This window comes from Camelina sativa, chromosome 6, assembly GCF_000633955.1.
Source record: "Camelina sativa cultivar DH55 chromosome 6, Cs, whole genome shotgun sequence".
NCBI lineage: Eukaryota > Viridiplantae > Streptophyta > Magnoliopsida > Brassicales > Brassicaceae > Camelina > Camelina sativa.
This window is the reverse complement of record NC_025690.1, coordinates 26,324,525-26,352,485: the sequence shown is the minus strand read 5'-3', so window position 1 is coordinate 26,352,485 and position 27,961 is coordinate 26,324,525. Positions and strand designations below refer to the sequence as shown.

General features: G+C 38.3%; 9 protein-coding genes and 1 long non-coding RNA gene across 13 annotated transcripts; 3 read left to right on the top strand and 7 right to left on the bottom strand.

Annotated features, from left to right (window-relative positions):
* Nucleotides 664-1,431, bottom strand: LOC104793786 (myelin transcription factor 1-like). Its single transcript, XM_010520215.2, has one exon. It carries the CDS (start codon nt 1,255-1,257, stop codon nt 829-831), a length of 429 nt encoding a protein of 142 aa, XP_010518517.1. The 5' UTR covers nt 1,258-1,431; the 3' UTR covers nt 664-828.
* LOC104793785 lies at nt 2,707-4,715 on the bottom strand. The gene is made up of 3 exons (XR_769408.2): nt 3,897-4,715; nt 3,196-3,780; nt 2,707-3,098 (listed from the first exon to the last, which is right to left on the bottom strand). It is a non-coding gene; the product is annotated as an uncharacterized LOC104793785 (long non-coding RNA).
* LOC104784501 (protease Do-like 2, chloroplastic) lies at nt 5,015-9,343 on the top strand. 2 transcript variants are annotated; one of them, XM_010520213.2, is made up of 18 exons: nt 5,015-5,442; nt 5,569-5,745; nt 5,818-5,891; nt 5,991-6,054; nt 6,151-6,195; nt 6,365-6,472; nt 6,714-6,791; nt 6,886-6,952; nt 7,134-7,192; nt 7,277-7,376; nt 7,477-7,556; nt 7,694-7,750; nt 7,841-7,944; nt 8,023-8,110; nt 8,206-8,291; nt 8,398-8,422; nt 8,523-8,594; nt 8,684-9,343. In XM_010520213.2, the coding sequence occupies exons 1-18, from the start codon at nt 5,236-5,238 to the stop codon at nt 9,038-9,040; spliced, it is 1,848 nt and encodes a 615-aa protein (XP_010518515.1). In that variant the 5' UTR covers nt 5,015-5,235; the 3' UTR covers nt 9,041-9,343. The 2 variants fall into 2 exon arrangements, with proteins under 2 accessions (XP_010518515.1, XP_010518514.1); XM_010520212.2 differs by having other exon boundaries at nt 5,016-5,442; nt 5,560-5,745.
* LOC104793783 (classical arabinogalactan protein 26-like) lies at nt 9,418-10,469 on the top strand. The gene has a single exon (XM_010520211.2). The coding sequence runs from the start codon at nt 9,782-9,784 to the stop codon at nt 10,187-10,189; it is 408 nt and encodes a 135-aa protein (XP_010518513.1). The 5' UTR covers nt 9,418-9,781; the 3' UTR covers nt 10,190-10,469.
* Nucleotides 10,530-11,790, bottom strand: LOC104793782 (protein NETWORKED 3C-like). Its single transcript, XM_010520210.2, has 3 exons — nt 11,646-11,790; nt 11,425-11,528; nt 10,530-11,294 (listed from the first exon to the last, which is right to left on the bottom strand). Exons 2-3 carry the CDS (start codon nt 11,507-11,509, stop codon nt 10,693-10,695), a joined length of 687 nt encoding a protein of 228 aa, XP_010518512.1. The 5' UTR covers nt 11,510-11,528; nt 11,646-11,790; the 3' UTR covers nt 10,530-10,692.
* On the bottom strand, nt 12,078-14,660 carry LOC104793781 (RNA polymerase II C-terminal domain phosphatase-like 4). Of its 2 annotated transcripts, XM_019226909.1 has the most exons (8): nt 14,436-14,660; nt 14,151-14,310; nt 13,956-14,068; nt 13,656-13,836; nt 13,345-13,521; nt 13,017-13,123; nt 12,741-12,926; nt 12,105-12,651 (listed from the first exon to the last, which is right to left on the bottom strand). In XM_019226909.1, exons 1-8 carry the CDS (start codon nt 14,562-14,564, stop codon nt 12,379-12,381), a joined length of 1,326 nt encoding a protein of 441 aa, XP_019082454.1. In that variant the 5' UTR covers nt 14,565-14,660; the 3' UTR covers nt 12,105-12,378. The 2 variants fall into 2 exon arrangements, with proteins under 2 accessions (XP_019082455.1, XP_019082454.1); XM_019226910.1 differs by lacking the exon at nt 13,017-13,123 and having other exon boundaries at nt 12,078-12,651; nt 13,238-13,521.
* On the bottom strand, nt 14,823-16,268 carry LOC104793780 (protein CHLORORESPIRATORY REDUCTION 6, chloroplastic-like). Its single transcript, XM_010520208.2, has 3 exons — nt 15,823-16,268; nt 15,513-15,647; nt 14,823-15,428 (listed from the first exon to the last, which is right to left on the bottom strand). Exons 1-3 carry the CDS (start codon nt 16,025-16,027, stop codon nt 15,007-15,009), a joined length of 762 nt encoding a protein of 253 aa, XP_010518510.1. The 5' UTR covers nt 16,028-16,268; the 3' UTR covers nt 14,823-15,006.
* On the top strand, nt 17,546-19,991 carry LOC104793779 (tubby-like F-box protein 3). Of its 2 annotated transcripts, none has more exons than XM_010520206.2 (5): nt 17,546-18,502; nt 18,591-18,678; nt 18,770-18,902; nt 18,981-19,160; nt 19,259-19,991. In XM_010520206.2, the coding sequence occupies exons 1-5, from the start codon at nt 18,158-18,160 to the stop codon at nt 19,731-19,733; spliced, it is 1,221 nt and encodes a 406-aa protein (XP_010518508.1). In that variant the 5' UTR covers nt 17,546-18,157; the 3' UTR covers nt 19,734-19,991. The 2 variants fall into 2 exon arrangements, with proteins under 2 accessions (XP_010518508.1, XP_010518507.1); XM_010520205.2 differs by having other exon boundaries at nt 18,767-18,902.
* On the bottom strand, nt 20,789-22,308 carry LOC104793778 (zinc finger protein CONSTANS-LIKE 13; the record flags this gene model as incomplete). Its single annotated transcript, XM_010520204.2, is given in 4 exon segments — nt 20,789-21,139; nt 21,239-21,501; nt 21,590-21,754; nt 21,865-22,308. Coding segments are annotated over 4 exon segments (969 nt in total), but the record flags the coding sequence as incomplete, so codon positions are not given.
* Nucleotides 25,443-26,049, bottom strand: LOC104793776 (glutaredoxin-C13-like). The gene has a single exon (XM_010520203.2). It carries the CDS (start codon nt 25,992-25,994, stop codon nt 25,686-25,688), a length of 309 nt encoding a protein of 102 aa, XP_010518505.1. The 5' UTR covers nt 25,995-26,049; the 3' UTR covers nt 25,443-25,685.

Genomic DNA, 27,961 nt, shown 5'->3' with positions numbered 1-27,961 from the left:
AAAAAAAAAAAAAAAAAAAAAAAAAGTAGCATACCACTATCAAATAAATATCCAAAAAATAAATAAAGGGGAGAAATTACTTTGCTTTATTGGTCAATAAAGACAAAAATTAATATAGTAAAAACTACCAATCTTTTCTTCTTTTTGATCTTCTTCTGCTTTGGCTTTGTTAGCCATGGAATATTTATATATATATATATATATTTATTTTTATATTGGGAATCGATGTTAATTTCAAACCCAAGAAAATAAATTAAAAAAAAAAAGACTTTGGGTTTTATTTTTGATTTGATCGGGTGAGCATTAATTAGTACTAGTATGTACAGTATAACATTCTTTACAACGAAATAAACCAAACCAGTGCACAACTCTCTCACTATTCTACCGCCTAGTTGTTTGCTACTTTTTCAGAATCTCCCACCAATTCCTTATGAGACCACTTCTTATGTTCTTGACAAATCAAAAAGAGATTTCACGTCATGCCTTGTCTCGTGGTTCAATCGATGGCTGCGCTGCACTTCCGTTTTCACAGTTGACGATCGATGTATATTATTGTTGTTTGGAGTCTATATTATACATTATTATTGCAAGAAAAATAAAGAGAGGGCCGGGGGTGCACATCTAGTATGGACTAATTAATTATATGTTAACAGGGGTAGTCGATACAACAACAACAATTTATATATAGATGTGCATAAATTAATTAAAGGGACGAAGCTAAAAAAAAGAAAAGAAACCCAGACAAGAACACGCTAATTAATCTAGATGATCTTGCTTTCTCTGTTAATGTTGTTGCATGCTGAGACAAAATAAAAATAAAAAGACAGATCAAGATGCGAGACAAGCTTCCCAGAACATTCGACTTTGATCCATCTCACTGATCACCACGGCCAGATTTTCACGTTGGCTTCTTCCACATGATCTTATGTAGCTATTCACCTCTCCTTCTCCGTCTTCTTCTTCTTCTTCTTCTTCTTCTTCTTCTTCTTCTTCTTCTTCTTCTTCTTCTTCTGCGGCATCTCTCTCTTCCTTCACCGTATCTTCTAACCGACGATTTGGTGTGTGACTCGTCCACGGTACACACGACGTCTCGCACGAACAGCTGGCACTACAAGACTCATCATCATAACCATCGGTATCCTTAACGCATTTATCATCGTCAACGCCGTCGTGGCCAGCTTCGGAATCTGCGGATGCTTCTAAGAGCAAGAACGCTGACACATCTGAAACGTTTTTGGTTGTGATATTATAATTCATCTTTCTTTTCTTTTGTTGGTCGTCCTTCTGTTCTCTTCTTCTTTATTTGTTCTACAGAAACATAATATATTTTATATATGTAAACAAAAGTGGCCATTGTTATTGACGACAAATATAGAAATGCTTTTTTATATATATATTTAGGAGGAGCACTTTTGTAAATTTGTAATCGTGATTCATTGGCTGCAGAAGACTGGAGTTTGTAAGCAAATGACGTGCGAGCCTCTGTCTGTGGGGTTGGGTTTCTAGAAGGGCGGTGTATAAAAAGAAAAAAAATACATTAACTCTACAACAACGTGCCTTCTTTTACCAAAAAAAAATACATAGTGTGGTGATATATGAAGAAAAATATGAGCGAGCGTTATTATGCATTTTTCTTTTTCCCTCGGTTACAACAAGTCTTCTAGAAAGACCAAACAAAACTGAACGCAAGTCCATGTGTCAAAAAATCTATTACTAGAGTTTTTATTTTGTCACTTGTCAGGCTATTCATTCAATTTCTCACTCAACATTGAGATTGAGATTCATGAATCCAAATCATTTCATCTACTATACATATTTTTATATACTACCACAATCCATATATGTATCCCTTCTTGGTTTTTATCCTGTTGTTGTTACTCTAATTAGATTTTAAGCAAATCATCATTCAGATCCATTTTAATCAATGGTCATGATTTTGGTGCCTACCGTGTCCCTTTCGTACGCGTAGAAAACAAAACCAGAAATGTGGCAAACAAAATTCTAAAATCTTGTGATTTATTAATTGTTGACTTTTGGGGTATGTGTGATCATCATCAATAGGGCCAGAGAGACAAATTAAATTAAGGTCAGATGAAAAGAAAAAAAGGACTCCATTGAATTTTAAAAATGTTCATCTCTATCTTTGTGCAGCAAACTAGATTTTAACCCACGGTACACCGCGTGCATATAATTTTTATTACTATTTATATTTTATAGTTTTTTTTGTTAACTATTGGATGTTTTCCAAATAGATATTTAATTTGTTTTGTTTAGTGTTTGAAATTCTATTTTGTTTTTTATTATTATAACAAAAGATAAAGGATCTAAATACATAGTAATTCATTTTATATGGTATGATTAAGTCACATTTTTCCTAATGATTTAATTGTTTTACACAATTTTAGTTAAATGAACTTAATTTTTATGTCAAATATTCTAATATTAATAGTGTTGACAAATAATAAAATAAGGATTTAACCCGTGTTAGCATAAATTTAGTGATATTTTATTAATTCCAACATTTCATCTTTATAACTCATCTACTATATAACCATATTATATAGTATTTTAAAAAATAATAATTTTATATATTCATAATATTTTAAAATTTTATTAAGTTTATAAATATTATAATATTTAAATAAATGTGAATCGAAGTTCTTTTTATATTAAGAATTAAAACTCACAAGTTTGGGAAAATTGTACTTCAAAAATGTATATATAGATATACAATTAATCAATTAGTAATCACGTCACGCAGTTAAACATAATCATTCAAAATGAAACACCTAACGAATAGACCTACATATGTATGAACAAGTTGCCGAGGTTAATTAAAAACTGTACAAAAAAAAAAGAAAAAGAAATGGGCGTTATTTTGTGACCGCCCATTATGCAAGTGGTAAGCATAGAGCAAGTGCGGCTCCAGCAACGCCTCCTGCAGCGGCTAATGCAGCTCCTAGGACCACAGCGGTAATGGGTGCTATATTGAGGCGGCCACTTTCACGGGAGAGTCTCCCCAAGATCAGTTTGCACGACTGGTCAGCTTCCTTGTAAAGTGAACAACTGGGTCCTCCTTCAGTGATGGCTTTTTCATTCTACAAACATCGTATCGCAGTTCAGGTCAGGACAGAGATGAAAATACAACTGAGCGGAGGTATATAGTAGGCTAAGAAGAGTAAAGAGATGCGATACCTTAAGCCTGAAGCTCCTCATAGCTCGATTGACAGTGAGAGTATCACCTGGTGATGATAATAATTTAGGGGAATGATCCTTCCATTCGTCTGCAAGCTTTCTAAGAAGAGCAACGCTAGCTTCTAAATAATCCTTATAGAGAATAGCCCAGTGCTTAAAGCAATCAACGTTTTCTGTCAAAGACCGGATAGCGATTGCTGCAGCTTCCTTGGCTAGACCAGGATTTCCTGTAACATTACACCTTCTCCAGCTAATTTCAAAGAAAAAGTGAATATCTGTTCCATTGCCTTTTCTCCTGTTGCAGTCTCTGGTGCAAGGGCTACTTCTTTCAACAAGGGATAAACTGCCTCAAACCTCTTTGTTGACTGTGCACAATATACAGAGACCATGCATGCTTGTGATCAGTATTGGTCCTTTGATAAAAGTTCCAATACTAGCTAGTGCTTGCTTAACTTTACTCTAGCGGATGAAGCAGGGAATGTAAGCCGCAGCAAGGTCTCAAATGAAGAAGGTGGAATCAGCCGCTCTCCCTCCCTAACAGCTCGATTTACAAGTATGGTCTGAGCCTCTGGATTTGACAAAATGCTGATAAAAAATTAAGAAACAAGATCAGCAGAGAGGAGATGTATAACATAACATAATAAAATAAATATACAGCAGAGAGGAGATGTATCACGAGAAGAATAAGTAGTTGGACTCACATCTCAAGAAATTGCAGGATGAGATCAATAGAGCGAGGGCGGCGGCGCCTGTAACTGCCGACTAGTGGCCTGTCACCATTAACTTTACAGTTCAAAAACTTAAGAAAACAAAGCACAAATTAGGACACTCTTGGTCCTAGTTCACATAAGGGCCGGGGGAAAAAGAGAGAAACCTGAGCCAGCATCCAAACAAGAACCGGAAGCGTGTCCTGGCCTTGATACATAGGTCTCCACCTCAGCATCCGCAAAATAGTAGTAAAAACATCAGGCTTACTACTACGCAATACCAAGGCTAATCCAACAAATGTGGCCACCTAATCGTAAAACAAGGACAACAACAGAATGGGAGTTAGAGAAACAAAAGGTAACTAACTGAATACATACACCATTTAATCACACATGGTAAAAAGTGAATGCGTTTTACAGCGTTAGAATTGAGTCCTTGTTTTTCTGTTTTCCAATCGGTGAGAATGCCATCAAGCGCCCAAGCAACGAAATTCAAGTGAGAATCATTTAGAAGATGCTTGATCCAATGGGCTGATGTGTCGTAGACAGATATAGGAATATGACATAATGAAACCTGTTCATCATTAGTTAAGAGAATCATCAGCTTCTAAGCTAGACTTTGAGAATCTCACAATCACAAACAAACAAAAGCGTAAAAAGAGAAAAAGGCGCTCTCACATGGTCATTGATCAGCTTGGACAAAGGCAATTGCTTTAACAACTTGACCCATGGTAATGATACTTGGGAAAAAGGCATTCTTAAGGTAATAGTAAAATCCCCATAAGTAACGATTGGGAGCACCCTGTGTTAACAACCAACCAACCAACCAACCAACGAAAATATTTAAAAAAAAAATTTGATTTGTGTTGTTGTGTTATCAGATCGATTAAACAAATGGGATCGAGCCAATCTGCATTCAAAAAAGGTAAAGCGGGGGGTATCTCTCTATATATAAACAAGAAACCATAGTGTAGTTGGTAGCCCAACAGCAAAGGTAGTGAATTGGGTAGGTCCACGTAAGATAGAGAGGCCCAGTAATAAAAAAATAAAAGGGGTACACGGTCCATTTAATCTTATATAATAAGAGAAGCAAAGGGAAGGAGGCGCCAATCGAAGAAGACTCTCTCTCGCTCTCAGAGACTCTCGCAGACAGTAGTGTGGAGCAGTGAATGAGAGAGGATAAGAAAAACAATCTGATGATAAACAATCAAAAAAACTAAAACTAAAACTAAAACTAAAACTAAAAGGCTCCTCTCTCTCTTTCTCTCTTTACTCCTCTCTCTCAGAGAGACAGAGACTAGTGTCGCCGGCCGGCGGGCCTCCCTATATCTATATGATGGCCGTCTCCTTAGCCAATTGCTGCTTCTCCTTCCTGAATGCCTCCGTGAAACTTCAATCTTCTTCCTCCTCCTTGTCTTCACCGTGCTGCTTCGTTTCCGCGTCGCAGTCTCCACGAGCATCCAAGCATCATCATCATCTTAAGAGGAGGAAATCCTCGAGGTCTGATTCATCTCCTCCTATATTAAGCAACAACCCTGAGGTAAAGCCTTTCTTTTTTTTTAATTTTTTATTTTTTTTAATTTTAATTTTTTGTCTTGTGGGTTCCAATTCCTATTATGATTATGAATGCTCTCTTTCTCTCTATCTTCTTTGACAGAACCACCAGAACCAGAGGAAGAATCAGGCGGGTCGAGATGAGAGTTGTAATAATGCTCATCAAACAATGGCATTCAAGGCCTTTGGTTCTCCCAAAAAGGATAAGAAAGATGCTGCTCTTTCTCACCAACGGACTGATGATCCTGCCAAGATTCACGATGCATCCTTTCTCAATGCCGTTGTCAAAGTATGTTACTCTCACTCTGCTTGCGTCTTTTTGAGTTCTCATCATTCTTTCAACCCGTCCCTGTGTTTCCAGGTTTATTGCACTCATACTGCGCCTGATTACTCCCTCCCATGGCAGAAGCAGAGACAATTTACTAGCACTGGCAGGCAACTTTTCCATTTACCCTCATCTCTTCTTCTCTTATTGTCCCTTTTTAAGCATGTTATCTTGTGTTCCATGAGTTTGATAGTTCAATTATTCGGCAGTGCTTTTATGATCGGAGATGGCAAGCTCTTGACCAATGCTCATTGTGTTGAACACGACACCCAGGTTTACTTTCCTTCCCCAACTTCTTTTTTTTTTTCTCCCCTTTTCTTATCATTCCATTCCATCACCTTCTCATGACTTAACTTTTCTTTTGATCAGGTTAAAGTTAAGAGAAGGGGAGATGACAGAAAATATGTGGCTAAGGTTTGTTTTGCATCTCTCTTACTTGCCCTGCAGGTTCCTCCTCTATTTGCGTTATTTGCGTTTGAGATCTTCTGCTTTCAGTCAGTTCCATGTGTTCATCAATAATGCTCCGAAACTAGATTTTTGTTTATTCCTCTGCTATAACTTGCCTTTTATTTCTACTGCCCAGGTTTTAGTAAGAGGTGTGGACTGTGACATTGCTTTGCTCTCAGTAGAAAGCGAGGATTTCTGGAAAGGTGCTGAACCTCTGCGCCTTGGCCATTTACCCCGCCTTCAGGTTTCATCATTTCTTCAGATATATATTTATATGTATTTCTTAGTCTTCGAGTTCACTTCTCTTTATATATTTTAACAACACATTTGACGGCCTAGATGAGGCATGAACAAAACAAACAACCAGATCTTTTACTGTCCAAAATACAAGGCTTAAGATGTTCCTCCCTGTTTTTTTTAGTTCTAACTAATTATCTGAACATAGCTGTTGTTCATAGAGTTTCCATGATGGCTTTGATATGCAGGATTCAGTAACTGTCGTGGGATATCCTCTTGGAGGAGATACAATCTCTGTTACAAAAGGGGTTGTATCACGTATAGAGGTTTCCCGATATCTTTGGCTTTGCTTTTATCCCATTATTGCCGTGTTGACAATTTTAACAACTTTTCCTCGTTGAAATTGTTTTGGGAATGCAGGTAACATCATATGCTCATGGATCATCCGACTTGCTTGGAATTCAGATTGACGCTGCAATAAATCCAGGTCAGTGGATCTTTCCGTATGAATTATCTTCCTTTTGTTCCCTAGTATCTTGCACTTTTTTGTAAAAACTTGCATATGACTTGTTCTTTTCAGTAGCGTGTTTTTCACTAAAATTGCTTGCTTCTGAGAACCTTCATCAGTATTATTGTGATAGCCACTTCTTATACTTGCTAGATTGTAGGGAATAGTGGTGGCCCTGCATTCAATGACCAGGGGGAATGTATTGGAGTAGCATTTCAGGTATTTGCTTTGGGATTTATAGAAATAGAATACCTGTTTTTAATTTTCTTTCCAAACGTATGCCTCACAAGAGATTTCCTCTAGGTTTACAGATCTGAAGAAACTGAAAATATTGGTTATGTGATTCCAACAACAGTTGTTTCTCACTTTTTGACTGACTATGAGAGGAACGGAAAGTACACTGGTAATTGTTTTCTCTTGAATTTCATATGTTCTACTGCAAGACCATTATCTTCTAGTTGAGCCTTTCTGTTGTTGATACTTAAAATATATTTCTCTTGCAGGTTACCCTTGCCTTGGAGTATTGCTGCAGAAATTGGAGAATCCAGCTCTGCGGGAGTGCCTCAAAGTTCCTACCAATGAGGTAGACTTGCTTTGTTAGTTTTCCTGTCTTTTTTTTTCAGATAAATATACATGCCAATATAATGATTGAGGATATTGAGTCTTCCTTCTTAGCAGTTTGAGTGTACACTTAAAACTGATGTAACCTTAATTTTGTAGGGGGTGCTGGTGCGAAGAGTTGAACCTACATCTGATGCAAGTAAAGTCCTGAAAGAGGTAAAGAACATGGATCATAGAATTTCTCCAATCGAATCTTCTCATACTTGATTTCTGGTATTACCTGACAAGTACTAATTGTTAAATCAGGGAGATGTGATTGTAAGTTTTGATGATCTACACGTGGGATGTGAAGGAACTGTACCCTTCCGATCCAGTGAACGCATAGCATTCCGTTATCTCATCAGTCAAAAGTAAATAGCTTATCTTGTCCAGGGATGTGTTAACTTCCTTCACTTATTCTCATACTTGCCTTTTATTTCACTGATCAGATTTGCAGGTGACATCGCGGAGCTTGGTATCATTAGAGCAGGAGAACATAAGAAAGTTCAAGTAGTTCTAAGGCCACGAGTGCACCTGGTACAACTCTCAGCATCTACCAATTTAAGCATTTTTCGCTTCATGCCTAGTAAGCTAATTGCCAATACTTCAATGCCTTTTGTGCTTTTTAATAGGTACCGTACCATATTGATGGAGGTCAGCCATCATACATTATAGTTGCTGGTTTGGTGTTTACTCCGCTCTCAGAACCGCTTATAGAGTATGTTGTCCTCAGCTTGCTAAGTTGCAAAAGTAAACCGAAACTTTCTCACTGTTTCCCAAATGCGTAACTGTTTTCTTCTATTTTCTTTTTAATGTATAAACAGGGAGGAGTGCGAGGATACCATAGGCGTAAGCTCACTTTACTAAACCTTAACTGTTAATTTAATGTATAAATCCACAATAACAGTTCTTGCATTCTCAGCTTGAGTTTGTTCCTTCCAATTTGTAGTTGAAATTATTAACAAAGGCACGATACTCTGTGGCAAGGTTCAGAGGAGAACAAATCGTCATCCTATCACAGGTAAGCACAGCGAGTTCTTAATTCCATGTGCATTTTGGTGAGTGCAACAATAATTTAATAATTCACTCACTCGACAAGCATATCTGTAGGTGTTGGCAAATGAAGTAAACATTGGCTATGAGGACATGAATAACCAGCAGGTCCTGAAGTTCAATGGAAGTCCTATAAGAAACATCCATCATTTGGCACACCTCATTGACATGTGCAAAGATAAGTATCTAGTTTTTGAGTTCGAAGACAACTATGTCGCTGTGTTGGAGAGAGAAGCTTCGAATTCTGCTTCCTTGTGCATCCTTAAAGATTATGGAATCCCCTCAGAAAGATCTGCGGATCTGCTCGAGCCATATGTAGATCCTAGAGATGACACTCAAGCACTTGACCAAGGTATCGGAGACAGCCCTGTGTCGAATCTGGAAATCGGCTTTGATGGACTGGTGTGGGCATAAATTGTTCAAAAAAGGCGTCCGCAGATGGAAGCCACTGAAAGCCCACACAGTTTCCCATAACATATGGGAAAGCTCTCAGCTTCATCCTCATTCATAAGGTCTTGAGCTGTTCCAAATTTAGTGAATTCTTTCGTCAAACCTCTAGGGATTGAGTTTTATAGAAAGTTGACCATAAGAATGCACATTGTGTTCAGACTAGTGTACTGAGAAACACATTGCAAGAATCTTGACCAAAACCAACAAATGATTCAATGTTTGATTTTGATGAGAAATGTAATGCAGCAATGTCTGCAGTGAATCACACTGCTTCCTTTTTTTTTTACCACTTGCATTGTCATCATTAACTGACAATAAACCTAAGATTGTTGCAGATCAGGAAAAAGCATAGCAAGAAGTTAAAGCTGGCAGTCACTTCTGTTATATCAAATCAGGAGAGAGCTTCACGGGACTCTACTTTGTTTTTCTTTTAAATTACTTGTTTAATTTTATTCAGCATATCAAAACATACAAACAAACACTCCGACACAAATCAAAACCCGACAAATCCATATCTCATGTGCTCTGCCCTAAAACAGAGGTCCACAACCAAACCCACCAATCTTGTCTTTTACCTCCTCTATAGCTGTATAGTATACCTTTTTCTTCTTCAATTTGTCATTCTTTTTTTCTTTTTACCTCTCACAAACATACTTAGAGAAGCAGAGAGACACATAACACATTCTTTCACAGTAACCTGTAACCATGAGCGTCTCTCTGTTAATCGCCTTCATTGTTCTATCACTCTGTATACACACTTCAACATCCGAGTTCCTACAGTTTCAGCTATCCACCATATCAGCTGCACCTTCGTTTTTGCCTGAAGCTCCATCGAGTTTCTCAGCTTCTCCTCCGGCCATGTCTCCGGATATCTCCCCTCTGTTCCCTACTCCAGGTTCGAGCGAGATGTCTCCTTCCCCATCAGAAGCTTCAGTAATGCCGACAATCCCTTCAAGCCTTAGTCCACCGAACCCGGATGCTGTCTCTCCTGATCCTCTGCTCGAATTTTCTCCAGTTGGGTCCCCTCTCCCTGCTTCATCCTCTGTTAGTTTGGTCTCATCACCACTCTCCTCTCTGCTTCTTGTCTTCCTCATGTCTTTCTGCAGTTTCTAGTAATCAGATGGGAAACAAAGGAAGCCCTCTAGACTATCTTCTACAAACAAAGGAAAAAGAAAAAAGAAAAAAGAATGTATTCTTCTTCTTATCTTACTTACACTCTGTTTCGTTCTGGATTTTTTCATGTAATATTATTAGTATAGCTTTTAAATTGTTCGAGTGTGAGATTTGCTCGTAAAGCAATCTGCAATTTGGGATGGTGCAGTTGTTGTACTTTTGTAACAGTGATATATATGTGTTTGTTTTTGTGCCTTAAAAAGTCAAAAAGATTGATTGATCCTCTCTCTCTAATTAAGCATTCCCTCACATGTCGCTGTCTGACAATGGATTCATGTGATTGAACAACAAATGAGAACAGGATAATTACGATGATCTGGTCTAGGTCCATAATACAGCAGGAAAAGAACCTAGGATTTAAACAATAGACAAGTGAAATCAAAACACAAAAAGAAGCTAAGCTCATGAGTCATGAGTGTCATGATAGGTAGTCGATGAACCAACTAAAAACGACCTTTGGTGGTGCCATCATCGCAGTCGCAGATAATGGAAAACAGCTTCCCGAACAAGTTGTCGAGTGGTTTGAACTCAAAAACGCTGCAGCGTTTCTTGATGGAAAGGCGTCTCTTGAGCCTCAAGTTGTCGTCTTTGAGCGTCTCGAGGGTAAGAGAAAGCTGTCTGATGACCTCTCTCTTCTCTTCGTCCTTGACAAGCAGCTGTTTCCTGAGAGCATCAGTCTCTTGGATGAGCTTCAACCTTTCTTGTTCCAGTTTCAAAGTCTCATCATCGTCGTCGTCTTCTTGCTTGTGGTGCTCAACCCCAACGCCATCTTCAGGGTCTTCAATCTCAGAATCGGCATCTTCAAAGTGAGAGTTGCTTTCAGAAAGGGAGGAGCGAGAAGCGTAGTCGGAAGAAGAAGAAGAAGAAGAAGAGCGGAGCAAGTGATCGAAGCGCTCGGCTAAGGAACGGTGAGCTCGATAAAAGTCTTGGACGAAGGTGATAAGCTCAGGGCGTTTCTTGTAGTAAGTCTCAGCACGCTGGGCGAAAGAGTCATCAGCGTTTCCTTCAATGAGCATCAGCATTGACTTTGTCTTGCCATCAAGCTCTGTTAATTTTGTTTTCAAAACCAATTCAAACAACAAAGACAAACAGAGAGAGAGAGACAGAGAGAGAGAGAGAGAGAGAGAGAGCTCCTCTATATCTACTACAGGAACGGAGTAAAAATAAATAAAAACCAGAGAGTGTTGATTGAAGCCATAGAGACTGTTTGGAGCTTTTGTGACTCTCCAACCACCACCACTTCCTCGATTTCTCCTCCATTTTTCTTCTTTTTTGTGCCCTATACAAACAAACAATGAAAAAGCTATAAACATTAAAAAAAAAAAAAAAAAAAAAAANCAACATCATCATCATCAAAAAGCTTTAGCTGCTACTCTAGAGAATCAGAGAATCATACCCTTCTTTCTTCTTCTTCTTTCTTCTTCGATCCCCTAATTTGCCTCAGCGACTATGTGAGAGAGAGAGAATGAGAAAAAGATATGTCAAATAACAACAAACCAAACCAAAGGCAAATTGTGATTTTTGTTTTTCAAATTTTGAATCTCTCTCGTCTTCGCTCTCGAGAGAATCTGAAGTTAATTCTTTTTTCCACATTTTACGGCTATTAATACATATTATCCAATGAATACTCAACACGTGTGCATCCAATCTCAGTATACTGCAACTACGCTATCTTCAGATCAGGCCTCATCAATAATCAATATAATCTACGTCATGTCAGATCAGGCATCTCTAGCTTTCTGAAGAACATCCTCATTAGAGGGTTCGACGACGCATAAGTATTCAAATAAACACCGAACAAACAAATAAAACTAGACGGTGGACATTATTAATACCCGGCCCAACAAAGTAGTAGTCGGCAGATAAAATAACACACCTTGGCAAACAAGCATAGACGAAGCAAGCAATGGACAACAACACAAGAGATTTCGTAATCAAAAAGATCAGATACATATGTACTACGGTTACAAAAACTTCACTTCATAATCAATTAAACAACCACTTCTTTCTCATTGGTTTACATATATCACTCTTCTTCTTCTGTTCCTTGTTGCTTCTTGAGCTGCTCTAAACTGAAGTTTTCTTCTGGCGGCTTCTTCCACAGGTAATTCGCTGCGTCTATCCATCCTCTATGCACCACAAACTTCTTCTCTCTCACTCACAGCCCAACGTGCCTTCTCTGTTCCCATCTCCATGGCCACCACGTGTGTCACTGATGCATCCACTTCCGTTGCGCAGGTTGCTCCCAGATCCTCAGTCATTTTCCACAGAGGGTGATCTTCTGGCTTTGCCTTGGTTGGGAACACCCGACTGAACACTACTTTACATCCTTTAAGTATCTCTTTACGCACTTGTTTCAGCATCAACCTAACATCTTTATCAGATATGTCTTCATCCACATTCTGAAAAAAAACACGAATAATAATCAAAGCCCCCAAACTAGGCAGTTTTCTTAAGATTCAGTAGTGTGTATATATTTATTTGGGCATACCTCAAAGAAAAGAGCATGTGCTTGTTTTAGGACTTTCAGGACAGTTGCAAGTGCCCCATCTGGTTCACTCTCATCGCTCTTCAACTCCGATAGAGACTTGTATTTGTGATCAAACTGTCTGCAGCTCGAAGCGAAAAAGTGATACCTCTCTATTACGATCAAATTGTCCTTATGATTTGGCCACGCCTGTGCATCAAACCAACCAAGTATCAGCACAACTCTATAAAATGATTACGTGTTAAAATGAAACCTTGACAAAATACACAACATACTTACATTCTCTGTATCGTCAAGAATCAGAACAGCACTTTCTTGTCCAAGCACCACATCTAGACTCTTTTGATGTCTCACTGTGCCGTCATCCCGAGAAATGATCCGATCACCAAAGTACTCTCCTTTGGGGTCCAGCAGCNTGGCCACGCCTGTGCATCAAACCAACCAAGTATCAGCACAACTCTATAAAATGAAACCTTGACAAAAATACACAACATACTTACATTCTCTGTATCGTCAAGAATCAGAACAGCACCTTCTTGTCCAAGCACCACATCTAGACTCTTTTGATGTCTCACTGTGCCGTCATCCCGAGAAATGATCCGATCACCAAAGTACTCTCCTTTGGGGTCCAGCAGCATCTGTCGCGCATATGGCCTATCTCCCATTGTGTATATGTACATCACAAACATCTCGCTGGCTTCTTTTAGAAATGAGTGAACAAACGGCCTCAGTTTGGTCATCATGTGCATAAATTCCATCTTGAAAAGACTACCTCCGGAAACATCTGAGATTTTCAAACAAAATCCAAAAATTCTTAGAAATACAACACATACAACCATCTAGATGGGACAACACCGAAGTCCCATGAACAAAGATTACATTAGAAGAAAAGCAAAACAATGTAGCAGAGTACGTCACCTTGAAGAGAATGAGTATGGCTATTCGAGTATTCCTCCTGTGGTTTCAGGTCCCTTAATATGGTAGAATTAAGCAGCGTGTGGTCTAGATCGAGAACTAAATACAGCTTCCGCTGGCGTTGCAAGAATCCCATATCTGAATCACGCAACCTGGAGATCTCATCTTGATTGAGCCTCATTTCCTGAGAAGACAGCATTCCCAAAGCTCATTAATAAAATAAGAAAAAAAAAAAAACTAAAACTTGATTCAAGAGAAGCTGTTCTGTGATATTTGTAAGGTAATCGAATTAGATTGGCTTACCTTGTGTATATATCTAAACGAAACACCAGTTTCTTCCAATTTTTGCCCACAGACAAAGCACATGTTTCCAAAAGAACCTGGATGCTCGCATTCTCCCTTGCTTGAGGATGCTTCTGCAAGCATAAACAGATTCAAAATTCAATATACCAGAGCAAATGACATGGCAAACAAGGCTGAAGAAAGAGAGAGCTTCACCTTCAATCTCTACTTCCTCATGATTAGAAGCTTCAGTATCATCTTCTTCTTCGCTGGGTAAGGAGGAGTCAGACGAAGCGTCTGAGGCAGAGTCCAATTCAGCAGCAGCAAGATCATCACTACTTGAGGAATGCACTGGAGAATCGCTCGCCACACTCATCTGATTTAAAAAAAAAAAAAAAAACAATCACAACATATGCAGAAGATGATTGAGTAAAACCGAGATGTGGATTATAAATACAAGACTGAGAGAAGCACGTTAAACATAACGAAATTAGTACCTACCTGGTTGAGAAGAGGAAAGGCACTTGGAACAGGATAATGATCGTCCATGAACCCCACTGCGCAAAGGCCATTCCTATTGTAAGCGTGAACCTTGTACTCTATATATATCAGAGCATTCCCATCCCACATACTATGGGGATGAGTGTTAAAAAATAATAATAATATAAAATTAAAAGAAGGAGAGAGAAGCTTTACACAGATGAGAGAAAAAATGGCCAGCTGGTGTATTTTTATTAGTGCTAAATAATAAATTAAATTAAGTTATAAAAATAATATATATCTATATAAAAAAAACTTTGAGACATCCAAAACAAGTATGACCAATAATAGTGCTCTCACAAAACACAACAACACACGAACCCTATAATTAGTATAAAAAGAAATATATATGGAATCATCGCGTGAAATTGAAGCCCAGAAGCATAGAGTCCAGGGAGAAGAGGTGCACATACTAAATCATACTAAACAAAGGAAATCAAAAACGCGAGAGAATCCAATCTCAGTATATCCCCAGATCAGGCCTCATCAATCAATCAATATAAGCCCAATATTAAAGGCCCACGTAATGTAATCAAGGGCCGAAGAAGTTGTTGTCCTCCTGATCGATCAAGTCGAAGAGCTGATCGCCGATGCCGAAGCCGAGCATCCTGGCCATGTCGGTGGTCTTCAACCTGGGCTTGGGGACGCCGTGCCGTTTCAGCCACGGATAAACCACAAACACTTTGTTCATGACGAAAAGCTCCAACGCCTCGGGATTGAAAACGACGCCCATTCTCAAGCTCATCTGGTGCGGGACTAGCATTGCCGCGTATCGAGCGAGTTCCCCAGCTCGCCAGTCCAGCAGAACGGGAAGCCAAGGGTACATGGCGTCGAGCCTCACGAACCACAGTCTTATCTCCGGGTACTCTGACAGCTCACGCGGATCCCTCGGGTCTTCTCTTTTGTACTTTATGCTGAATCCAATACTTCGTTCCATATACCTTTTTGGTTCAGCTACATCAATCAATCAATCAATGATCATGAGAGGGCCTGAATACTAATAATATATATTTAATTAGAGGTGTTAATTAATGTTACCTGAGGAAGGTGAGGTTATGCCGGTAGCTGTCTGAAACGGGGATAGGTCAAGCCGCCCGATCGAGTCGTTGTCGATCACAACCTCGTACCGGCCTGTCGTGGGAGGCATCGGAGGTTCCACTTTATCCAAAGTATCTGCTTCCTTTTCACAAAATTAAGTAAATTGAATAGTAGTAGTACTCCATATATATATATATATAGTAGCCGGCCTTTTTATGTTTTTATATAAAACGTGGGGGGTAATTAATTAAGCACAAAAGGAAGAACAAGAGAGAGAGAGAGAGAGAGAGAGAGAGAGATCAGTAGGCACCGTCGTCATTATTGAAGGCAGAGATATCGAAGTTGCCAGAAGGATTGAAGGCGACGGAGACTGCTACGTCTTGCGCTATCCTCCTCTTCTTCACGCACGAGTCGACGAACAGGGATGAGGAGGAGGAGGAGGAGGAGGAGGAGAAGTGTCTCGGCGGCGATGGCAAAAGCCACGGGAGAAGAAGAGCCGCCTTTGTCGTTGCCATTGAGCTAGACAGAGAGTTCGAGGTTTACCATTTACCAACCAACCTAAACCAAGTATCTCTCTCTTCCTATCCTCTTTTCTTTTTCTTTTTTTCATCTCTTTTGGCCTTTTCTGCATTTTCTTCTTTCCATTTTATCCCTTTTCCTCGGCACAAGTACTATGTCTGTGTACTCTCTCTTATTCTATTTTTTTAAAAGCAGTGTAGAACCACCAGACATAATTGGATATATATTGTAGGCAAGGCAGTGATCAATCGAATTTGCGGGCTGCATGCAACAACTGATAAACCCACTTTTTACATATTACCAATACCACCTACTCATCACCTATGATGAATGCTAACAGCACTCTTGCTCTCGACAACTAGTAGTAACACAAGCCAGAAGTTGTTGCTCTAAACAAGAAAGAATAATCCAATCCTCAAGTCTCTCGCTCCCTCTCTCTTTTGCTTTCAAGTCTCTTTTTTTCTTTAATAATCTTTCATCATCTTCTAACTGTCCAGAATGATTTCAAGAGTTGTTGTATACTCGATCCAAAGTTGAAAGAAAAAAAAAAAAACTCATACATAAAAGAGTAATTAGGATTGAGAGGCCCACTTGACTTCCTAATAATTCAATTAACAACTTCAGCTCTTCAGCCCATATGGCCGGAAATTGGACTTTTAGGTTTTTACAGCCCAATATTGTTTACATAAATATTTTAATACGTCTTTTAGATTCATTGACCAAATCCGTAGTTAGTCCAAATTTATCCATGAAAGGAATAGATATCAACTTAATTTTTTCTTTAAAAAAAATAAATCAATATATAAAGTAAAACGTTAAAAATACACCTTTTGGACTCTTCAAAGCGGCGAAAGTGCGGTGATCACGGCAACAACAACAAAAAAAAAAAGTGTTTAAAAAGCTTGCTTACACACTTCAGTATTTTCTTGCTTTGACAAAATCATTTATTGTTTTGTTTTACATTGCGTAAATAGGGGGAAAACGGAAGAAGGAAAGCTTCCATTAAACCAAATTTTCCTTTTCTTTTCTAAATTTGTAAATGTTATCTTCAAATGTCTTCTTACTTATGAATCTTTCTACTACATTATATATATATATATATATATTGAGCAAGATTATCTTAATTCTAGTCAGTTAACATTGTATTTCCAATGAATGTTTCAACAATTCCAGATAAGATAATACGCCAAAGAAACATACACATAAGTAGTCATTACTTTGTTTTTTTTTTTATATTCGTTAATCAATATGTAAAAGAAGCATACTTTTACTTTTGTTTCAATGATTCATTCATGTCGCATGGAATAAATCTACTAGTAGTATTAACTTTTCTACAATTTTAATTCAAAAGTTTTTCTTTTTACAATAATTTTAATCTAAGATAATCGGTAAAAATACACTCACTGGCCACTCAAAAATAATTAAATTATGTATCGCCCCAAAATTAGTGAAAAAAAAAACAAATTAAAATTAAAGAAAGAAGAATTAAAAATAAAAAAAGAAAGACAACAAGGAAGCGATTGGATAACACAGAGACACATACACTCAACTCCCTCCCGTCCCGTCGTCAATGACCAAACCCTAGAAATCTATTTCCTCTGACCGCTTCTGTTGTTGTGAAAAGGGGCGCCTTTTGCTTTCGAGTGTCGTGGATGCCCCGAATCTGGGACCTGGGTACTGCTCCCTGATTCTTTTTGCTTCTCAATCTTGCCCCCTGCAGTATCCCATTTGTTGTGACTGAAGAAGCTCCGATAACTTGTGAATCCATGTTTTTTTCTTAGTTTCTTTCCTTCTATAGACTATAGCCGCCGCTGGGGATACCTTTTTCCGGATCTCTATCTTATCGGATCTTTGTCTTGTTAGAGAAGCTTGTGCCTCTTGATCTGAATCTTTTTTTTTTTTTTTTTTTTTCTTTTNNNTTAAATTCGTTGAGATTAGGGTGTGGAACAGATCTTTCGAAACCTTGAGATGACATCTCCTTCATTCTGGAATGTGGGTTTTATCATTAGGGTTCTTGAAAAGTCGGCAACTTTGGATTAAAAGGATACTATAGAGAGAGAGAGAGAGAGAGAGACTGCTTTAAAGAAACGTGTTTATTTAATAATAGTTAGAGAATTCAGAGAGCCATGTCGTTCAAGAGTCTAATTCAGGACATGAGAGGAGAGCTTGGTAGTATATCTAGAAAGGGTTTCGATGTTAGATTTGGGTATGGGAGATCCAGGTCTCAACGTGTGGTGCAGGATACTTCTGTCCCTGTTGATGCTTTCAAGCAGAGCTGCTGGGCTAGTCTGCCTCCGGAGCTTCTCAGGGATGTTCTCATGAGGATTGAGCAATCCGAAGATACTTGGCCTTCTAGGAAGAATGTTGTTTCTTGCGCAGGTGTCTGCAGGAACTGGCGAGAAATCGTCAAGGAGATCGTCAAAGTTCCTGAGCTTTCTAGCAAATTGACTTTTCCTATCTCCTTGAAACAGGTTGCCTATCCCTTCACGTTCTATGTTTACGTTATCCCTCCCTTGCCTACTTCTTCAGGCTAATCATCTTTCCTGGTTTTCTTTTTAGCCGGGTCCAAGGGGGTCACTTGTTCAATGCTATATTATGAGAAACCGCAGCAATCAAACTTACTATCTATACCTCGGGTTAAACCAAGGTGAAACAAAACATATGCTATTTCTTTTCGCTTTGTATACCTAACGTGCTTGTGAATAACACTGAAGAGATTTCTTTTTCTGGTTCAGCAGCAGCTTCAAATGATGATGGAAAGTTCCTTCTTGCTGCGAAGAGGTTTCGGAGGCCAACCTGCACTGACTACATCATCTCCTTAAACTGCGATGATGTCTCGAGAGGAAGCACTACCTATATCGGAAAGCTAAGGTAGATTGAGTCCATGGTTTAAATACCTCATATTTCATATATTGGCCATAACCCTTCTAGTATCTAAATTTCTTTCAGATCTAACTTTCTGGGAACCAAGTTCACTGTCTATGATGCTCAGCCGACGAATCCTGGAGCTCAAGTTACCAGAACCCGTTCAAGCCGGCTTCTCAGTTTGAAACAAGTGAGCCCGAGAATTCCATCTGGCAACTATCCTGTAGCACATATCTCATATGAGCTTAACGTCTTGGGTTCCAGGTTGATTTATCTCCTTGCTTACAGATACATTGTGAGAGTAAAAAAGATCTTTGCTTTTATGGTTTTTGCTAATTTTAAAACTTGTCGTATCAAACCAGAGGACCGAGGAGGATGCAGTGTGTCATGGATGCCATCCCTGCATCAGCGGTAGAACCTGGAGGAACAGCTCCAACTCAGACGGAACTTCTCCACAGCAATCTTGATAGTTTCCCCTCATTCTCCTTCTTCAGGTCGAAATCAATTCGTGCAGAGAGTCTTCCTTCTGGTCCATCGGCTGCTGCTCAGAAGGAAGGACTGCTTGCCCTGAAGAACAAAGCGCCCAGATGGCACGAACAGCTCCAGTGCTGGTGCCTCAACTTCAATGGAAGAGTCACTGTTGCTTCCGTCAAAAATTTCCAGCTCGTAGCTGCTCCTGAGAACGGACCTGCAGGACCTGAGCATGAAAACGTGATTCTCCAGTTTGGAAAAGTCGGCAAAGATGTGTTCACAATGGACTATCAGTACCCTATCTCTGCCTTCCAGGCCTTCACCATTTGCCTTAGCAGTTTCGACACCAAAATAGCATGTGAATGATTCCAACAACCCGGGTGACTCCGGCGGGTTTATTTAGTTGTATCATGTTGAAAGAGAAGACTGATGTGACCTCGTCTTAGAAAGTGTGTGTACATATTTTAAAAAGTCTTGGCAAGTCCATACAAAGAGAGAGAGAGACAAAGATCGAAGACAGTAGATTGTGTTTGTTGTTGTTCCTGTTGTGTTGTTAGCAATTCTAGTTCCAGACTATGATTTCATTTCTCTGATAATTAAATTGATCGTTTCTTTTGGAGAGTACATATATTCCAGGCGAAGCAGCAAATCAGGTATTGAAGTATCTGATACGTATATGAGTAACTAGGAACAAGCATATGCAGATATCGTTTACAGATTGCTTCAATATTATTATAAAAAGAGCTAGATGCGATCAATAATAGGGAGGAAGAAATGGCGGTCCTTGTGGTGGTGGGCCTCCAAAGCAATCTCGTAGCAACCAGCAGCAGCACAGACAAGATAGACTGCAAGATTCCACAGTCAGAGTAACATCTTTACTTTCTGCAGATACTGAACAAAACAATGAAGCCGAAAAATGTCTTTTACCAGGAACATATCATGTCTGAAAACCCAGAAAAGAAACCGCCAATGGGTGGCAAGAACCCAGGCCCTCCGGGTGGCAAGAACCCAGGCCCTCCGGGTGGCAAGAACCCTGGTCCTCCAGGTGGCAAGAAGCCTGGTCCACCGGGTCCACCAGGTCCTCCGGGTCCTCCAGGTCCTCCAGGTCCCATGGCAGCTCTCTCAACAGCTCAACAGTGTGGTCAAGATGATGTATCTAGGGGATTCAGCACTCTGTGGGAGGGAAGACATGAGAATTAACAGAGGAGGGTTGTTATATAGCAGTTGGTAAGGGCCTAATCTTCAAAGAGTTGACGAAGAAAGAGAGATGCGACATTGCTTCAAGCTGCAACTACTCTTCCTCTCATCTCCACCATTCTTCACCAAATGTTCAAATACGAAAATGTAACAGGAAAAAAACTAGCCCTCAAAACCAATTTTGCTAAAGTAAGCGTGAACGTTGTTGTTGCCTTGGGGCAAAATCAGGCAAAACAAGTGGATTAAAAAAAAAAGGTACAAATCATTATGTCGTTTGTTTGAAACATACATACGTGTTTTCTCAAAGTGACTAGTATTTGTTGAGATTGGGGTCAAATATACAGTGGTAGGATAGGTGGTAAACTCCTAAAGCTTAGAATACAAAAACATAATCTGATCATAAACTGGGATAGGTGGTAATGATTGGATTAATACAAAAGAAAGACTCTTGATATTATTTGACTAGCAAAGTAATAAATCATATTGGATCAGCGGCCTTGGCGAAACGTCCCCTGATTCTTGTCCTGCTTTCTGCACGAACCTTGCGTGATTCATACCTGATGTGTTTCTCGTACCTGTCAAGACATGAATTAATAATAATCCTGATTCTGATTTAGAGATGAGTCTTGAGTGAGATTTGTTTTTTTGTTTTTTTTTTTTTGTTAATGTATAACCTTCGAGATTTCTTCTTTTCTTTGTAGCGGGAGAGAGCAGAGTTCCTCTCAAGACTGTTGATCTCCCTCGTAGCCGTAGTGGAGCAGAGTGGCACCATCACGTGATTTTCATCACATCGGTTAAAGCTGTCAGCAACCGGAACCATAACGGAAGAGTCTCGATCTACATTCTCAGGTTTATCAACTGACCCTGACAAGTTTCTTAGGAGAGAGCAATATGGAAAGTCCTCATCTTGCTGATCGAACCATTTCATTCCACTCTCCTTTGACAAGAGTAGACATTTGCGTTGAAAGATCAACAGACAACAAACAACAGCCACAAGAAGAAGAAGAAGAAGAAGATAGTCTTACCAGCTCGCATGTAGGAAACAAATCCGGCGCCAGGAACTGGAATCCGGCATCGATCTCAGCATCTGATGCTGCTTCGAATTTCAGACAACTCGGCTCGGATCTGGCCCGTCCACGGAGCTGTCGGATCATCTCATCTTTGTATTTCCCGCAGGTGGCGTGACGATTCTGAAGAGTTGCAAAAACATTAATTCAGACAGAGGAACAAAACAAAACAGAGCAGGCTTAAATATATAAAAAAAAAGTAAATAGACAGAGAGAGAGAGAGAGAGAGAGACCTTAGGCAGAGGAGGAACATCCGTGGCACGGAAGTTATGAGTATCCGAGCCGCCTGAGACAAGCAAGTCGTTGAGGCTAATGATCTCCGGGGGTGTCTGATCCCAAAGCAATCCGGAATCGGGGGAGAGGTCATCGAGTCCTACGATTGACAACAACTCCGGGACGGAGGGACAGCCGGTAAAGCCTTCGAAAGGTCTCCGGCTGTGGAGGGAGGTGGAAGAGGCAGTGTGGTGCTGCCAATCGCAGTTCTGGCAAAGCACAAACCTTTCGGTCTCGCAGAAAAGGGAAGAGGGAGAGTCGTGGCAGGAGTCGCAGAGAAGTGACCTGAAGTGTTTGCCGAAGAGTTGGTTGGCGACGTGGACTTGCTTGTCGCAGGCGAGACAGAGCTTGGCGGAGTCAGCTTTGCAGTAGACAAGAGCCACGGAGGAGTCGCAATAGTCGCAGAGCCGGCGGTGACCTTCTTCTTCTTCTTTTTCCATCATGGGGATGGTGTACGCCGACAGTTTTGGTAAGAAGATGGATCACAAAGGAAGGAAGGAAGGAAGAAGAGTCTTTGAGGATATTTTTAATTTCTTGGGGCAAAACCAAAACCAATATTGGTGGTGGTGGTGGTGGTGGCTTTATGTTACATTTATGTAGTTCTTTTGTAAAAGCCATGTGTTGTTTTTATGATGAGTTGTATTCTAGTAGTAATAGTGACGTTAAAGTGACGCCATATCTTTTTTTTTTGTTATAAAGACAAAAGTCAAAATATCTTCTTTAGTTAATTTCTTGGGGAAGAAGCTGTAAACTCACTCTCCTAGCTCCCTCGCCTTCACCTTCCCGTGCCTTTCATTAAGTGGACGATGTAGATTAATTAATGGACTCACCGTTCGTTCTTCATTGTGAAATCGTCTATATATATATAACCAACTGATCCATTTATTTTCAATTTGGTTCACTGTAAAATGTAAACTAATATACAATTACGGGTTTGTTCAAAAAAAAAAAAAAAAAAAAAACAATTACGGGTTATCACTTATCATCAGTAGGATAAGATTCAATCTTGATGCACGTATTAGGGCGACAAAGACGTAGCTACTTCTTCTACACACTACGGGATAGACAAGACAAGACAACAAATCAATCAATTTATCGTGACAGGATTTATATATCACAGTAGCTTAGAATTCCTTATCATAACACAAATTAAATAACAAAAAAAAAAAAGAAGGGCTAAAGAGAAGGAGTACTAATCAAAGTTGGTCACTGAATTTTCAAAATCTAATACAAGTCCAGAAAAATAGACGTGGCTAATTAGGGACGTTAGAAAAGGAAAGTTTTGTTGTTTGCTGCAGTGTGTTTGCCTATTTTTTTTTAAAATAAACTAATAAGGAAAGACTTTGTCACGTTACCGACATACTACAATAGCTAGAATGCTCGAAAGTGAATTCCTTTCCTTTATTTTATTAATATGATTGGTTTGCCACTAGACAATTAATTTTAAGATCTCCAATCCAAAATTGCTCATCTCCACTAAAACCTCATCATCGTTCCTCAGTAACTATTACCCCATGAAGGTAGTTGTCAATCACATTTATCTCCAAGAGTACTCAAAACTTTTTTAACCATGATTGACTGATGAGGACAAGATGGGACCAAAAAAAAAAAAAAACAAAAGGACGAGAGATGAGTAATGTTAGAGATATTTGAACAAGTACGGCTCGTGAACAATAAATAACACATACTATCACACATTCACACGATAGTCTACCTATTGTTTTTGCGTCCTATGTTCCATATATGGACCATGGCTATAAAAACTAATCTTCTTAAAACCGAGTTTGTAACCATTGGATTACTGGATCTAACATAGTTAACGGTGAATCAGTGTTTATTATATGCTCATCAGTCAAACAAAATTACAAAACAACTAGCATTTGTTAGTAATATATATTTACCCAAAACGTATCAAAAAAAGTAACAAAAACAAAATATTAGTTCACTTAAACATGACCCCTGAAAGTTTTGTGATCTAATTAACTATAAGACTCAGAATTCATATCTATATATAATAATAAAACACATGGAAACTAAACTGAAGCCCAGTGTTGTCCTTTTTTTTTCTAAGTAATCATAGAGATTCTTGATATTTTCTTGGATACGAATATTGAGCCTATAGGACACATATATAGGAGGACGCTTTCATCACGCGCCGGTCAAAGAATCTTGAATCTCGTAACAATGACAACAAAGTGAATGTGGTTCTTAGTTCTTACACGTCTATGCAACTTCCAATTAGATTCTCCTAATTCCCACGATCCCAAGAAGTTGGAGGTCAAGAAAAGTTGTTCCACACATCTTGTAAAGAGATTCTACCTTTATTATCTCTCCTTTGGACCTTTTGAACTCAATAGATATTGGTTAAAAAATGTAAGTAAAATATTAGATATTGATATCTACGGTACAGTTACAATCAATCTCAAGTAGCAAAAAGTGGAACTAAGAAGAATTGTATGCTTCGTTATCTATAAAGCTGAGAGGATCGTTAATGTTCCGTATATAACAACGATTCCATGATTCGTAACCTTTTTTGTATTTTTTTCCGACGTTGCATTTTATTAATTATGAGCAAATGTTTACTATAACAAAAAAATTAAAAAAAAAAAAAAGACAAGAATCATATATAATTGATACATTCTTTTGAATTTTGCACACTATATATGAGCTAAATATTGTAGACTTGTATAGTTATTGTTAATGTAAAATTTCGTTAGTTAGTGCTATAAAGAATAATAATAATAATACTCAAGAATATAAAAAACGGAAAAAATGATTTTGTGTAGCCATGATATACTTTGTTGGACCGCCAAAGATCTTCTATTCTCTCCCTCAAACTGCTTTAGCTAGTCTCATTAGGCCATAGGTATCTTATCATTGTTTTTCTTTTTTACCCATTTTGTTAGGGTGAAGACTCAAGTCTATTCTAATATTTTTCACATTGGATACATTTAAGTATATATATGCTCCGCTGGGCAATAATGGCAAAGAAAAAAAATATCATCATCCGTGATAAAAAGTATGCTCTAAATCTCCTTCATATTGACTGATTTACGATAGGTATATTTTACTGTGAATAGGTCAGGTCTTTAATAATGATGATGGCCGACTAAGTTAATTATCTTAATAACTAGAAGACGAGATCATGCATGTAGTTAGCAAGTCCATTCACATTGTATCATATAAAGAAAAATTGCGGTTTTGATATTAATTATTAGAATCTTATTTATAATGTTTCTTAATTATATTTTCTTTTAAAAACCCTAACCGCCTGCTTAATTAACATACTTATTTCACGAACAAATTAATAAGTCTCTTTCATCTTCCTGCTGAGTTAGCCAATATGTGCGAGTGAATATGTCGGATCCATAAAATAGTTTGTTATTAGTAGAAGACTCCCTTCTAATACCATGTTCGTTTTTTTTTTTTTTTTTTTTTTTTTTTTTTTTTTTTTTTTTTTTTTTTTTTNCAACACGAGAAATCGTTATAATATATGGAAAAAATTATAGAAAGTGAGATTTAATTATATATATTTTACGTTGAATACTATTTTCATTATAGCATAAACAGAGAGTTATACATCAACATACACCAGTTGATTAATTAAACTGAAACACGAAAGAAGCTAACTAATAGAACATATTTATACGATAAACATTTCAGACGAAGTCCTCATTGAATATCTAGCTAGTGTATGTAGCTCACAACACTCTCTAGCTGTAACTGTGTTTATTCTCACTAGCTAATGATTAGATTATTGAGTTTGGTTTAGTAGTTATATCTAGTAAAGGATGGACTGATAGGGTTTGATCAAGGGGACGAGAGAGCCACTAAGGTGAAGGGACGTGACTTCATTGGTGGACCCAACGAGCTTGCCTCCGACGAAGACAGCTGGAACCGCCGTGGAGCAGCCGAGTCGGAGGAGAGCCTTCTCGATCTCACGGCAGTCGGGGTCGTTGTCGATCTCGTGGATGGTTGGTTGAACCCTAAGGTCACGGAACAGGATCTGAACGGCGTAGCAGAGACAACATGAGCTCTTCGTGAAGATGACCACTCCTTTCTCTGACGACATTCTCATCACTTTGTCCATGATATATCTGAGGGCTAGGGTTTAAACTTTAGCCTTATGATGTATGTTTGTTTAGTTTGGCTTGAGTATGTAAAAAGCTTGAGATCTGCTTGGCTATTTATAGGAAAGGGGTGAGCTTAAGTCTCCCTTTTATTCTTTTTTGCTTTTCTGTTTGAAAGAGAACATTTTATTAGTAATTAGAAGAAAAAAATCAAAAGTGAAAGATAAAATATCAGATGCCCAAAAAAGACGGCTATTTGAGTGTTGTTCTTTCTCCCTATTTTATATTCTGTTTGACTGCTCCAAGTTGCAGTCACTTTTAAATGAATCAGTTAATGTTATTTCTCTCCTACCCTAATGCAGCTGCAGTGGTTTCAGTCGTCATCTAACCGTTGATTAGTAAGTAGTTCATGAATACAATTCGGAAAACTGAATTAAATTTTCCCCCTTTTCTTTTTGGGGGTGCATGGGTTAATATATCGTACGTATATAAATAATTCACATTGCGCGAGAGTGACATAAATATAAAAATCTACATGGTAAGAATGATGAGAAGAATCAGTGAAATACATATGAATGGAATGGAAGAGAAAAAGAAAAAAAAAAAAATAAACATTTTTCTTTCGAACATATATATAGTAGATAAATTTTTGTTCAATCTTTTTTGTAAACATTGTTCATAGTTCGATTTTTTTATTTTCCATCCCTTTCCCTTGCCATGTGTGTTTCTACTATTACTATAGGGACTGAAAATTCAGAAGAACATGCACTTGATTCCACCATTTTCACCCTGAATATGACTATATATATATATATATATATATGCATTAACACATATGAAAATTATAACTTATCAAATCTGATAATTACAACAATGGTTTTAAAAAAACAGTATCAAATTTTTTGATAAGAAATATAGCATGCTACTACTAGGCCTACATCAGAGAGACAAAAAAAAAGAAGGAAAAAAAAGAGACTTGTCAATTTGTAATCTAACGGATTCTCTTAACATATCTCCTTTGATTGAATCATTGCATCAAAGCGATGATAAATGAAAAAGATTGGGGGCTTTCGGTGATCCAAAAGAAAACATATATCTATCAACAATATATGCATAGTCCATGGTGCATATTCCCCCAACACCAACTTGCCAAAACACAAAATATTCTGTTTTTTTTCTTTCTCTCATACTTAACTGACGATGCTGTTTGATTCTCTCTTTTCGGAATGACTCTCTCTCGCCGGACGCACGTGTGGATCACACGCATGAGTCAAGTATTATTCATCGATCGGCTGCTTCATTCCTAGTTACTATTACTTTTCTTTTCCCATTTGTGGGTGTGGTGTGTATATTATAGCTTTAAATTTCATCATGTGCGTGATTCTTTTTCTTATGTTTGATTCTTAAATAAATATATTAGATATAGTAGTACTTCTGTGATAAATTATTCGTTTTTGTATATCGGCTAGTTTTTTTTTTTTCTTTCTATTATGAGAATTATATCACGCACGATACAGATTAGACATTAAGATTATTTCCTATATAGTACCCAAAATCTTTTGCGTGATATAACTGATTACAATATAGTTTGTCTGTGTCAACAGATAAATTAAATAACAATCGTCCATATGCATGGTTTCTATGATAATACGATGAATTAATGGTCAAACGATTAAGTTGTGGGATCACCACTCCGAACCACCAAGGCATGAGATAAGATAAGAGATTGTGTTTGGCTTCAAATATATTAAAGGATGTAGTTAGAAAACAATATCTCAAAAGATATTTGTCACTTTCCTACCCATAGTTAGCATATACATTACCTTGTAAATAAGTATCTTCATTTAACTTTCAGGCAAGATAGATCTCTTTTTTCATTTGTGGCAACACACAGGACAGGACCGATCATGTTAATCAGTTCAATCATCGACCGTCCATAGGTTTGTACTGTAGGTCGGTCGTAATATTCTCTTTTTTTTTTTTTTTT

Bases quoted from the DNA above. Each gene is read 5' to 3' on its own strand.
- LOC104793783 (XM_010520211.2), top strand. From the start codon at position 9,782: ATGAGCGTCTCTCTGTTAATCGCCTTCATTGTTCTATCACTCTGTATA.
- LOC104784501 (XM_010520212.2), top strand. From the start codon at position 5,236: ATGATGGCCGTCTCCTTAGCCAATTGCTGCTTCTCCTTCCTGAATGCC. The intron at 7,377-7,476 runs GTAATTGTTTTC...TTTCTCTTGCAG, and splicing joins GAGGAACGGAAAGTACACTG to GTTACCCTTGCCTTGGAGTA. The intron at 8,292-8,397 runs GTATGTTGTCCT...ATGTATAAACAG, and splicing joins CTCTCAGAACCGCTTATAGA to GGAGGAGTGCGAGGATACCA.
- LOC104793780 (XM_010520208.2), bottom strand. From the start codon at position 16,027: ATGGCAACGACAAAGGCGGCTCTTCTTCTCCCGTGGCTTTTGCCATCG. The intron at 15,648-15,822 runs GTGCCTACTGAT...AAAAGGAAGCAG, and splicing joins TGCCTTCAATAATGACGACG to ATACTTTGGATAAAGTGGAA. The intron at 15,429-15,512 runs GTAACATTAATT...TGATTGATGTAG, and splicing joins CATAACCTCACCTTCCTCAG to CTGAACCAAAAAGGTATATG.
- LOC104793781 (XM_019226910.1), bottom strand. From the start codon at position 14,564: ATGTGGGATGGGAATGCTCTGATATATATAGAGTACAAGGTTCACGCT. The intron at 14,069-14,150 runs GTGAAGCTCTCT...TTATGCTTGCAG, and splicing joins TGAGGAAGTAGAGATTGAAG to AAGCATCCTCAAGCAAGGGA. The intron at 13,522-13,655 runs GTGACGTACTCT...TGAAAATCTCAG, and splicing joins CCATACTCATTCTCTTCAAG to ATGTTTCCGGAGGTAGTCTT.
- LOC104793786 (XM_010520215.2), bottom strand. From the start codon at position 1,257: ATGAATTATAATATCACAACCAAAAACGTTTCAGATGTGTCAGCGTTC.
- LOC104793779 (XM_010520205.2), top strand. From the start codon at position 18,158: ATGTCGTTCAAGAGTCTAATTCAGGACATGAGAGGAGAGCTTGGTAGT. The intron at 18,503-18,590 runs GTTGCCTATCCC...TTTTCTTTTTAG, and splicing joins TTCCTATCTCCTTGAAACAG to CCGGGTCCAAGGGGGTCACT. The intron at 19,161-19,258 runs GTTGATTTATCT...GTATCAAACCAG, and splicing joins CTTAACGTCTTGGGTTCCAG to AGGACCGAGGAGGATGCAGT.
- LOC104793782 (XM_010520210.2), bottom strand. From the start codon at position 11,509: ATGGAGGAGAAATCGAGGAAGTGGTGGTGGTTGGAGAGTCACAAAAGC. The intron at 11,295-11,424 runs GTTTTTATTTAT...CAAAATTAACAG, and splicing joins GCTTCAATCAACACTCTCTG to AGCTTGATGGCAAGACAAAG.
- LOC104793776 (XM_010520203.2), bottom strand. From the start codon at position 25,994: ATGGACAAAGTGATGAGAATGTCGTCAGAGAAAGGAGTGGTCATCTTC.